This window comes from Myotis lucifugus, unplaced genomic scaffold (genome assembly GCF_000147115.1).
Source record: "Myotis lucifugus unplaced genomic scaffold, Myoluc2.0 scaffold_13, whole genome shotgun sequence".
Lineage (NCBI taxonomy): Eukaryota > Metazoa > Chordata > Mammalia > Chiroptera > Vespertilionidae > Myotis > Myotis lucifugus.
The window spans coordinates 7,841,206-7,854,407 of NW_005871061.1; the positions used below are offsets into that span (position 1 = coordinate 7,841,206).

Below are 13,202 nucleotides of genomic sequence, written 5' to 3' on the forward strand. Positions count from 1 at the left end.
GTTAAGTTGTTGTCTTTCTTGTTCACTTGAAGCAGCATACAACAACATACCAGAATTTCAGTAAGAAAAAAATGGCTGCTGCACTGGCAAAAATAGAATGTGTAAGGATCAAAGGCACACTATTCAGCTAGCCAAAGTGATAACAAACTCTCCCCCCGACACACAAGCCCTTTCCCCATGTAAACAAAAGTTTTTTAAGGAGAAAAATGAAATAAATTAAACTTATCTTCAAAAATAAGGATTTTGAGACATCAATGTTTAGTCCATGCTTCAAAAATGTCAATTATGTTTGTCTGGATCTTTCAGATAACATATACCCAAATTAGATAACTTTAAAATTAGATATATTTCTGTCATAAATATTATCTAAAACATTTTACTTTAATTCCAACCATTTTAACCACTAGTATGACAACAGCATTTCAGGTGTCAGAGTAAACACTGGAAGGAAAAACACACAAACAAAATCCTATCTATAAGTCACAGGCAACAATTATGGCCCTTTCTGACACAGTGGCATTTGACTGGAAATTCAAAGTCCAGGAATAATTCTATTAACACAGGGAAACTCATGCATTTTGGTAAATGGGCCCAAACATTCACAGTTGGATTTTCTTTTAGGCCTTGCTTTTTAAATAGAGAAATCTTGCTTTATTTCATCTTGATGTTATCCTGACTTGTGACTTAACTCGACTTCTTTTTCTTCTTCTTACTATGTTTCTTGTGATGTTTCTTTTTCTTCTTCTTTGCTTTTTCCATTGTTTGTTCTTGCTCTTCATGTCTTCTCTTCTTCTTTGCTTGAACCTCCTCTTCATAATCTGATTCTGATGAGGACTCTGATGATAGAGGTTTATCCTCAGGGTGAGTCTTCTTTCTTTTTTTGCTGACACTTCTAATATACTTTTCTTTCTCTGTTTCATCCTTTGACTTCTTTTTCTTTTTTCTATACTCCTTGCTTTCTGATTCAGATTCATATGTAGAGCTTTCTGATGATTTGTGTGAATGCTTCTTCTTTTTCTTTCTCTTTTTTCCTCGTTTCTTTTTCTCAACCTCATAATCTGAAGAACTGCTCGAAGAATCAGAACTTGATGAAGAAGATGAAGACTGACAAGATTTCTTCTTTTTCTTTTTCTTTCGTTCTCTTTTTCTGGACGGACCCTCATTTCCACTTAATGCTTTCTCCCTGCTTTGCTCTAGTTCTTTCTTCCAATTCTCATTCATTTTTTCTTCAAATTCTGCCAATGCTTTGGAGCCTTTCTTTTTACTTTCTATTTTTTTCTTCACTTCTTCCCAGGTGGGTCTTGGTCGATTCAGATAATCTTGTATTGTTGGGCCTACAGGTTGAGATGGGCCCCTCCATCTGGCCATTGCTATAGGATTCATATAGGCTACCCGGTTATCTCTCTTTCCCATGGTGCCTAATGGTCACAGAGCAGACTCTCAGTTGCTAAGGCGAATAAGGTTAGACACACTCCTTAAGTTCTTCATCTGCTGGTATACCAAGTGGGCTCTATTCTGTGAGAGAAGCAGATGGAATGATTATAAAGCAGCTTGAATATAAGACAAAATAAATACATAAGCTTAACTGTCCACTGCTATCACATCATACAGTAGAAATTTTCAAAACTTAGACCTTAGAAACAACAAATAGACATATTTAAGATTTTTGCATATTTTAGACATTGTGGTACAAATAAACATAAAGTGTTTTATATGACTCATGTAAGGTTCTGCTATCTAAAATGTTTAATAAGTATTTCCTTTTATAGTGTATAATACATACCTTTTTCCCCTTCGTTGATTCTGCCTCATATGGTATGAGGAACGAGACAAATTTTTATTGCAAAATCCTGTACCAGGCAGACCTTTCCAACTTGTGAAAGTGCAGCACAATCTACTCAATTCTTTGACAGCACTCTAGAAATTCAGATACACCTGAACAAAATCTTTCTCCCTCAACTTTCACATCCAATCCATTACTAAATCCTGTTGTGTAAACTTCCACAAAAGGTCTCATATCCATTCACTTCTCTCCAAAGATATTGTCATCCAGTTAATCCAGGCACTACCATCTCTCATTTGGACTATTACTATCTAGTATCTACTGAGTGTTTATTTTCTGCCAGAGACTGGTTAGTGGTTTGCAATGGATTATCTCATTCAATCTCTATGAGGTTGATTCTATTATTGTCCCTAATTCACAGATGGAGAAATTCAGGCTTAGAGAATTTTAGTAACTTAACAACTAGAGGATTTTATTTACTTACATAACGTAACAGCTAATAAATGGAAGAACCAGAATTTAAACCAAAGTAGCCAGACCGCAAATCCTTCACACCCAACACAACGCTATATTGCCTCTTTATATAAATCTCTGCCTTTACTCCTTTCCGTTCCAGTCCCACACCACAATCAGAAGGATCTTAAAATACCACAGTGGCTTTACATTTTAATAATAATCAAATCCATATTCCTATATGATCTGTCCTGCTTATTTCTCTTACTTTCACCTAGGGTCACTCACCACTTTTCTCAATTCTATCTTCTCTAGTCTTCTCTTGCTTTCTGAAATATGCTAGCTTAGCCACCATAGCTAGTTCCACATCATTCTTCCTGTCTCAGTGTGAATGTCAATTCATCAGAAAGGCAGCTGTTAAGTTGAACTACATACATTGCCAATTATACAAAACAAAAACAGTTGAATACCAGCACTTTCATATGGCTCAATCTTATACTAAAATAGGTTGCCTCTGTATTTACCACTTATCCTCATTATTCTGTATCCCAGTTACTTGTTTATTTTATTCATAGCACTTGGTAAAATGGTGATTATTTTATTTGTCTGATTATTTGCATGTGTGTTGTGTTTGTGTACCCACCACTAAATATAAATCCAAGAAGAATAAAGACTATGTTTGATCTGTTTTATTCACCAGGGTATTCCCAGTATCTGGACTCTACTAACTACTCAATAAATATTTGCTCAATAATTAAAAAAATAAATGGATAGATGGATGGATAACTCTGGGGGTAGGGGCATTCATAAAAGCCTACTGGAGTTGCTGATGTCTGTATAGGAATTGAAGGATAAATAGCTTACCCAAGAAATGAGAAATGGCAGACATTCCAGGCAGAGAAAACAATATGTGAAAAATTACAGGGAATCAAAAAAAACACCATGTATTTAATGTTGATGAAGCCTGGAGGTCAATCTGGCAGTGGTAGAAGGTGAGGTTGCATAGACAGGAAATAGCCTGATCATGGAGGCCCATTTAGGTCATTTTGAAATCTTAGATTTTGTCCTGTAGTTGTCAGGAAGCCAATAAAGTCTTTTAAATAGAGGGGAAAGATGTTCAGCCATATCATAGATTTTTCTGTCAGTGTTGATCTTGACTCTGACCCTTTAAGTCAATCAAACATACCCACCTATCATAAACTCAATGCTTCAGACGTTAGAGTGGCTCTTGGTGATAGTTTCCTACATTTCATTGCTATGCTTTCTCTTATTCTTCCTCCACTCCAGTTTTATCTATCTCTTCTTAGGTTTTTCTGTCTTTGTAAAATTGATTTATTATTTACTTTTACTTACATTTTTAATGTTGACAGTATTGCAAATGCCCCCATTCACCCCACCCCATTTGCCCACCACCCCCACCTTGACCCTCACCACACTATTGTCTGTGCATCCATAGGCTATGATGCATATATGTTCTTTAGCTATTCCCTTAAACTTCCTTTATCGTCCCCCCGCCACCCTTCCCTCTGATATTTGTCAGTCTATTCCATGTATCCATACCTCTGGTTCTATTTTGTTCATCAATTTACTTTGTTCATTAGATTCCACATATTATGAAGATCATAAGGAATTTGTCTTTCTCTGACTGGTTTATTTCATTTAGCATAATAATTTCCAGATCCATCCATGCTGTCAAAAGGATAAGAATTCCTTTTTTGCAGCAGCATAGCATTCCATTATGGAAGCATACCTCAACTTTTTTATCCACTCATCTACTGATGGGCATTTGAGCTGTTTCTAGGTCTTGGCTATTGTAAATAAAGCTGCTATGAATATAGGGATGCATACATTCTTTCTGCTTGGTGTTTTTGGATTTTTAGAATATATAAACCCAGAAGTGGGATCACTGGGTCAAAAGGCAGTTCTATTTTTAATTTTTTGAGGAAACCCTATACTTTTTCCACTGAGTGGGCAAAGAGCTCTTTTTTTCCACACCCTCTTCAGCATTTGTTGTTTGTTGATTTATTGATAGTAGCCACTATGAAAGGTGTGAAGTGATATGTCATTGTAATGTTAATTTGCATCTCACTGATGATTAGAGACCTTGAGCATTTTTTCATGTCTAATGGCCATCTCTATGTCCTCTTTGGAGAAATGTCTATTCAGATTCTTTGCCCATTTTTAGTTAGATTGTCTTCCTGGTGTTGAGTTGTATATTTTCTTTATATATTTTGGAGATTAACCACTTATTAGATGAATCATTGGCGAATATCTTTGTCCATACAATGGGTTCCCTTTTTGTTTTGTCAATGGTTTCTTTTGCCGTGCAGAAGCTTTTTGGTTTGATGTCGCTCTATTTGTTTATTTTTTCCTGTGTTTCCTTTGCCCTTGGAGACATATCAGCAAAAATATTGCTCTGAGCTATGTCTGATATTTTACTGCCTATGCTTTGTGGATTTTTATGTTTTCATGATTTACATTTAAGTCTTTTATCCATTTTGAGCTTATTCTTATGTATGGTGTAACTTGGTGGCCTAGGTTTATTTTATTGCATTTACCGCCCAATTTTCCCAATATTATTTATTGAAGAGTCTGTTTTAACTCCATTGTATACTCTTGCCTCCTTTGTCAAATATTAATTGACCATAAAGGTGTGCATTCATTTCTTGGCTCTTCGTTCTGTTCCATTGATCTATATGCCTGTTGTTGTGCCATTACCAAGCTGTTTTGATAACAGTGGCTTTATAGTATAGTTTGATATCTAGTGTTGTGATCCCTCCAACTTTATTTTTCTTTCTCAAGATTACTAAGGCTATTCATAGTCTTTTTTGGTTCCATATAATTTTTTGGAATATTTGTTCTAGATCTGTGAAATATGCCATTGGTATTTCAATAGGAATTGTGTTGAATCTATAGATTGCATTGGGTTGTATGGACATTTTAATGATGTTAATTCTTACAAAACATAAACATAGTATATGCTTCCACTTGTTTGTATTTCCTCTATTTCTTTTTTCAATGTCCTATAGTTTCTAAGTACAGGTCTTTTACCTTCTTGATTAAATTTATTCCTAAGTATCTTATTTTTTGTTGCAGTGGTAAAAGGGATTGTTTTCTTAGTTTCTTTTTCTGAGAGTTCATTATTGGTGCATAGACATGCCATTGATTCCTGGGTGTTAATTTTGTATCCTGCTACTTTTCTGAATTCATTTATTAAATCTAGTATTTTTTTGGTGGAGTTTTTAGAGATTTCTATGTACAATATAATGTCATCTGAAAATAATGTCAGTTTTATACTCTCCTTTCCAATTTGAATGCCTTTTATTTCTTCTACTTGTCTGATTGCTGTGGCTAGGACTTCAAGCACTATGTTGAATATGAGTGGTGAAAGGGGACATCCCTGTCTTGTTTCTGATATTAAGGGAAAAGTTTTCAGTTTTTTCCCATCAATTATAATTTCAGGTGGAAAGTAAAGAGATAAGAAGGTAATTATACTAATGGATGCAGAATTAAAGAAATTATGTGTTTTTTTGTAGTTGGTTCTATCATAGAATAATCAAACATATTCACAGGGTGACAAGGAAGATAGGTTATAAAGAAAAAGTTTTAAGAAGATAAGAAAGAGAGGAAATAATGGATATTGCAAGACCATAGAGGAAACAGAGAAGATGCATATTCTTGCAAGAGCAGAGGCAAAAATAAATAAATAAAGGGTACAGGTTAAGAGGTTTTTCTTGGGGGCAGAATGGAGAGAAAGATAAAAGGAAGAAAGTTGAAGTATTTTTACACTATACCCTTAATTTTACTCAAAGTTATGTGTCAAGGTTGTCTTCTATGATTAAGGCAGGCTGAGGTAGCATAGGAGTTTTGAGACCAATAATTAAAGTTACAGATGGATGTAAAAAATGAAATTGAACCACTTTCTTATACCATACAAAAATAAACTCATTAATTCTTTCATTAAAGAATTAAATGGTAAACTTTAAACAAAAAACCAAAAACTTCTAGAAAAAAAAACATACGAAGTAAACTCTGATATCTTAGGAATATCTTTTTGGATATTTGTCCTCAAGCCATTGATACAAAAGGGGAAAAAAAGAAACAAATGGGATTATATCAAACTAAAAAGTTTTACACAACAAAGAAAATCATCAACAAAACAAAAAGACAACCTACTACTAGTGAATGGGAGAAGATATTTGCATGTGATGCATCTGCATATCCAAAATATATAAAGAACTCATACAACATAACACACACAAAACAAACAAACAGAAACAATTTTTTTAAAAATGGGACAAGGATCTGAATACACATTTCTCCTAAGAGGACATACAGATGGACAACATCACTAATCATCAGAGAAATGCAAATGAAAATTACAAAAAAAGAAAGAAAAGAAAACCACAGCGAGATATCCCCTCAACTGTCAGAATGGCTTTCATCAATAAATCCACAAATAACAAGTGCTGGCGAGGACGTGGGAAGAAGACAACCCTCATACACTCTTGGGACTGTAAATAGGTGCAGCCACTATGGAAAACAGTATGGAGACTCCTCAAAAAATTAAAGACAGAGCGGCCATAAGGTCCAGCATTTCCACTTCTGAGTATTTATCTGAAAAAACAAAAGCACTTATTTAAAAAGATTAAGCACTTCTATGCTCATTGCAGCATTACTAGTAATAGCCAAGATATGGAAGCAATCAAGATACCCATGAAAAGATGAATGAATAAAGATGTAGTATGTATTTACACATACACAGATGAACATGCACACAACTGCACACACATTACTATTATTATTCAGCAATAAAAAGAATGAAATCTTGCCATTTGTGACAACATGGATGGACCTAGAGGGTATTACACTAAGTGAAATAAATTAGAGAAAGATAAATACCATATGATCACACTTATATGTGGAACCTTTAAAATGAATAAACAAAATAAAAGAAAAATATCCATATGTATAGAGATCAAGCTGATAGCTGCCAAAAGGAATGGGTGGGAGATGAGAACTTAAAAATTACTATTAAAATAAGTTATTATGATAATGGTTACATAATTAGATAAGAAAATGTTAAAAATTTAAAGTAAAAACCATAATATTTGGAATAACTTAAGAAGAGGAGAGAATGCTGACACAAAACCAATGATGTGGGAGGCCTTCAGAACTGCAGAATCTGTGTTCTTTTCTCATAAGATAAAGCACACCGAGAGAAGAGAAAAAGTGACACCAATGAAGACTCTTGCTCAAATACTCTGTTTAAAAGTATTCTGGCTTACCTTCTGTTTCTATGCTAGAAGAAAAACTTGATTCACTGCATTTCTATTTCTTTTCACTATGCTAATTTTGTGTAAAGATAAGATATAAATTGTAACAGCCCTGTTGGTAATCTGGGTCTTATAATAGTTATTTGCTCATTCATTCTTGCAAAAACTCCTTTTCATTATCATATACAGGGTTTGGCAAAAGTAGGTTTATAATTGTGAGTATGTGAAACAGTTTATTCTTATGTTGTTATTTATCAATTACTGAAGGCCTGGTGCACGAAATTAGTGCACGGAGGGGGGGGGTTCCCTCAGCCCAGCCTGCACCCACTCCAATCGGGGACCCCTCGGGGGATGTCTGACTGCCAGTTTAGGCCCGATTCCATGGCCCGATTCCTGTGGAATTGGGCCTAAACTGGAGGTCAGACACCCCTCTCACAATTTGGGACTGCTGGCTCCTAACCACTCACCTGCCTGACTGCCTGATTGCCCCTAACCTCTCTGCCTGCCTGCCTGATCGCCCCTAACTGCCTCTGCCTGCCTGATCACCCATAACTGCCTTCCCCTGCCAGCCTGGTTGCCCCCAACTGTCCTCCCCTGCCGGCCTGATATCACCCCCAATGACCCTCCCCTGCTGGCCTGATCTTGCCCCTAACTGCTGAAGGTGTTAACATCATAGATATTTTTACGCTTAAAAATGTCAAATTTTGTGCCAAAAAAAAGAGCATTTGCGGGAAGTTATAATTCATTACTTTATTTTGAAGAATAGTGCTGCTGAAAGTTATCATATACCTTGGGAAGCTTATGGTGAACATGCCCCATCTCAAGATACTTGTGAACACTGGTTTAAATGCTTTAAAAGTGATGATTTTGATGTGAAAGACAAAGAACGTCCAGGTCAACTGAAAAAGTTTGAAGACCAACAATTACAAGCATTATTGGATGAAGATGCATGTCAAACTCAAAAACAACTTGCAGAAAGATTAAACGTTGCTCAGCAAACAATTCTGATCGTTTACAAGCAACGGGAAAGATTTTAAAGGAAGAAAAATGGGTGCCATATCAACTGAATGAAAGACAAATGGAAAACTGAAAATTCATCAGTGAAATGTTGCTTCAACAGCATTAAAGAAAGTCTTTTTTTGCATTGAGTTGTGACTGGTGATGAAAAGTGGATTTATTTTGAGAATCCCAAATGCACAAAATCATAGGTTGATCCAGGTCAACCATCAACATGGACTGCAAGGCCAAATTGCTTTGAAAAGAAGACAATGCTCTGCATTTGGTGGGATCAGGAAGGTGTGGTGCATTATGAGCTTCTAAAACCAGGTGAAACCCTTAATACTGATCACTACTGAGAACAAATAATCAATTTGAACCATGCTTTGATTGTGAAATGACCAGAACGCTACAGAAGACATGGCAAAGTAATTTTGCTTCATGATGATACACCATCACACACTTCAAAACCAGTTAAAGACACGTTAAAAGATCAGACCTGAGAAGTATTAACCCACTCGCTGTATTCACCAGACCTTGCTCCTTCAGATTCCCACTTGTTCCAATTGATGGCACACCCACTTTCTGAGAAGCACTTCAAAACATACGAAGAAGTGGAAAATTGGGTCTGTGAATGGTTTGCCTCAAAACAAGAAAAGTTCTATGGGGATGGTATCCACAAATTACCTGAAAGATGGGGAAAATGTGTAGCTAGTGATGGACATTACTTTGAATAAAGCACTTTTGATGTTTCTCTTGAAATCATCATGTTTTCTTTGATTACAAAATCTGCATTAACAGGTACACTTAGTACATGTAATGCATATACATAAATAGGGTGTCCCAAAAATGTATACACACACTTTGAATAATTATAAAGGCAATGTTTATTAAAATATATTTCCTTTTCAAAATTGAGCTATCAGCTATTACAGTGTGTATACATTTTTGGGGACAGCTGTATATGAATATACCAGCTATGCAATAGCTAAAAGCATCACAGTTTTTTATTGAAGCTGGGTACATTTACATGTCATATACTTTCTCACATTAGAAATGACTATATATAACACAGTTCCTAGAAATTCAAAGATGAGAGCACATAAACTTATTTGATACAATACTTAAATTATAGTTGATTATTGGAAATAATAGTAAGGTGTTCTCAGGAGCATCACAAACTGAAAATTTGTATTGGCATTACATTATTATGCTGGAATCAAAGGGAAATATCTATATTATAAAAGGCCTATGGCCCTCATGCCTTAATGACCAAAGACCAAGGGGGGTAGGCAGGGCTGTGAGCACAGCGAGGCGCATGCGGGTGGGCGGGGCCATGTGATTTCATGCACTGGGCTTCTAGTGGTTCTGTAACTGGCCTGATTTGCAAAACTATATGGAAGAGATGACTGAATTTATCCCTGGGAGCAAGGGGGAGTTCTTCATTGAAGGAAGAGCACTGACGATGAGTTTGTTTGATAAGGCAGATAAAGTGTCTTAGGAAAATTCAGTAATGCAGCAAATCATCATTACCATTAGAATTGAAGGCCCAGCTCCCCAATTTACTTGCTAAGTGCTCTTCTTTCTGTAACCTTTCTGTGTCTCAGATCTCACATCTGAAAATTGAGTTGATATATGATCATTCTGTTTACAATCCATTCTCCTGCTCCCAAGTTCAAATGAAATATTCTTTGGTCATGGTTTGAAAATTGTAAAAGATTTGATAAATGTAAAGACTTGATATTCTTGTTACTATCATCAGGGATCCTATATAATAAAAGGCTAATATGCAAATTGTCCCCTCGACCGGGAGTTTGATTGGGAGTTCGGCCAGGGGGTGGGGCCGGCCTGCCAACCGCCCATGGCCCCTCCCCCCAGCTGGGCCCCACCCATGCATGAATTCATGCACCAGGCCTCTAGTCATGTAATAATGATTATAATTATTCAGTATTCACCTTGGAGATACCATTCCAATTGTTTTACATGAATTATCTCATTTAATTCTCCCAACTCCATGGAGTAGTTACTATTATTTTTCCCCTTTGACAGATCAGGAAATTCAGTCTGAGGAAGTTTAAGTGATTTGTCCAAAGTCTCAAAGCTAATACATGCTATATCCAAGACTGGACCCCTAGGAGCCTGCTTTAAAGCCTGCATTATTAAAGAATGTTGTCATATGAAAAGTGGCTGCAAATTGTAGCTAAGGACTCTAATGTCTAATGAAAGTAAGATAGATGTATATCTATCCTTAAAGTTCAGAAGGTCACAGGACAAATGCTCCCTGGAAAGGGCAAAATAGAGTCTTATGTTAATAAAATTTAAATTGGTTGAAAATGTCAGTTTCTATAAATTGGGTCTATTGAGGCAGGTGTTTCATTCATTTATCTAATCAATCAAAAATGTTCCGATACATGAAGTACCTTTTGGGGTGAGAGTGGAGATGAGAGTTTAGCTTAAACTAGTCAATGTATTTCTCTGCACTACGTTCTGGCTGAATACAACACATTTTTATGATAATGAAGATAGCTTGGGAAAATAAAAATGTACAGAAAACTCAAAACACCACCAATTAAGTTATGTTCAACTTCTTTCCTTACCCAACCTAATTACTAGAGCTGTTGAAATTCACTGATTCATATTTTCTCTTCTCTCTTCATACCTGCAAGTGCAGTGATGCTTAAGGACCAGTGTTAACTGTAATCAGCAAAAAACAAATGGAAACTATCCAAATCAGCCTGGATAATCTATAAACTCTACTAAGAGTTTCTTCCTTTAATATTTCAGATTTATAACTATCTAGGTTTCTTTATGTGGCTGTATATGTTTCTGTTATTTATATTCATAGATAATCATTTGTAATTTCCTTTTCCCTTACTGTATTTCAGATCCCTAAAGGGTAAAAACTTTAGCATTGCCCAGACTACCATGCTACATCCTCTGCTTTGGCATATATTCTGAGTCACATAATTTGTTAATCTGACACGTAACAACATGTGATATCAATTTTTTTACCTATTTATTATAACGTTGCCTGCAGCAGTTGCCATGCAGTACTCAGGAATATAGGAAAGTTCCACATTAGGAAGTCAGCTGTTTTCGCTTAGACTCCCCTGAATCTTTTTCACCTTTGACTGACACTGAAATAATATATAATTACCTGAATCAGGAATCTGAAGATTCCTGTATATTTGAGTTACTCCAAACTCAGTAACTCTAGATACCTGCTTTTCTCTATGGAAGAAATCAATTCTAAATTGAAATCCCTCAATAGCCCTGAATATGAGCATACAGATTACTTATTCAATCCCTTACATTTTCTGATAAATAGCCAATGTAATCTGTTTGGCTTAATCTATTCCAAACTGTTTGATCATGAAATTCCTAATCATGGAAATAAATTTGATATCCTAAAAATTAGAAAAACACTTAAAATGATTTTGGCATACTGAAATGGAATAAAACTTGCTTTTCATCAGTATGAATTATGGGCTTAATAAATATTAGAAAATATATCATGGTTCCATAACTTTATTTTGACCATAATACAATTAAAGAAGAAAAATATCTTTAACATTGAATCTATATGGCATAAAATATATAATTTGAATGTAGGTGACTTGCTTATTCACTCAACAAATATTTATTGAGCAGGCACTAGTGTTAAACAATACACACAAAGTCTGCAACTTCGTGAGGCTTACATTTTAGAGGCGGGATATAATTAACAAATTTGGGCTTTATTTCAAATATGTCAGAATGAACTCACCAAGACTTTAATAGAAAATACTGGGTCTGGGAGCACTGGAGAAACAAGTTAAATGATGTCATGAAAAAAAATACGTAGCTAAATCCAGAATATGGGACATTCTATAAAACATAAAGTTGATCTTTTCTAAAAGTACATGGGGAGAAATGAAAATTGTTGTAGAAGAAAAGTTTAGGCAGTGGTTCTCAACCTTTTGGCCCTTTAAATACAGTTCCTCATGTTGTGACCCAACCATAAAATTATTTTCGTTGCTACTTCATAACTGTAATGTTGCTACTGTTATGAATCGTAATGTAAATATCTGATATGCAGGATGGTCTTAGGCGACCCCTGTGAAAGGGTCGTTCGACCGCCAAAGAGGTCGCCACCCCACAGGTTGAGAACCGCTGGTTTAGAGAGACAATTAAATGGCATGTTTGAACCTTGATGTTTTCCTGGTTTAATATGAGGTTTCCTTTGTAGAGATAGAAATGTTCTAAAATTAGATTATGGTGATGGTTGCATAACTTTTGTAAATTTGAAGTAAATCATTGAATCTTGCATTTATAATGAAAATTAGCCCATCCGGCATGGCTCAGTGGTTGAGCATCGATCTATGAACCAGAAGATCATGGGTTGATTCCAGGCAGGGCACATGCCTGCGTTGCTGGCTCGGTCCACGGGGTGGGGGGTGGGGGTGCAGGAGGCAGCCAATCAATGATTCTCTCTCATCATTGATGTTTCTATCTCTCCATCTTCTTTCCTCTCTGAAATCAATAAAAATATAATTTAAAAATAGAATTATAATCCAAGTAAGGCTTTCTATAAAATATTCTGGGGGGGGGCATCAATGGATATCAAATATGGATGGGTATTAGATGATTTCAGAGAGTTATTTTTAATTACATTAAGAGTTATAATATTGAGATTATGGAAGATAATGCCTTTA

The 13,202-nt window shown here is 35.6% G+C and overlaps 1 protein-coding gene across 1 annotated transcript; it reads right to left on the reverse strand.

The window, feature by feature from the left end:
* Nucleotides 1-650: 650 nt before the first annotated feature.
* Nucleotides 651-1,418, reverse strand: FAM133A (family with sequence similarity 133 member A). Its single transcript, XM_023750442.1, has one exon. The coding sequence runs from the start codon at nucleotides 1,411-1,413 to the stop codon at nucleotides 685-687; it is 729 nt and encodes a 242-aa protein (XP_023606210.1). The 5' UTR covers nucleotides 1,414-1,418; the 3' UTR covers nucleotides 651-684.
* Between the last annotated feature and the right edge of the window lie 11,784 nt (nucleotides 1,419-13,202).

Coding starts and splice junctions, on each gene's coding strand:
- FAM133A (XM_023750442.1), bottom strand. CDS start 1,413: ATGGGAAAGAGAGATAACCGGGTAGCCTATATGAATCCTATAGCAATG.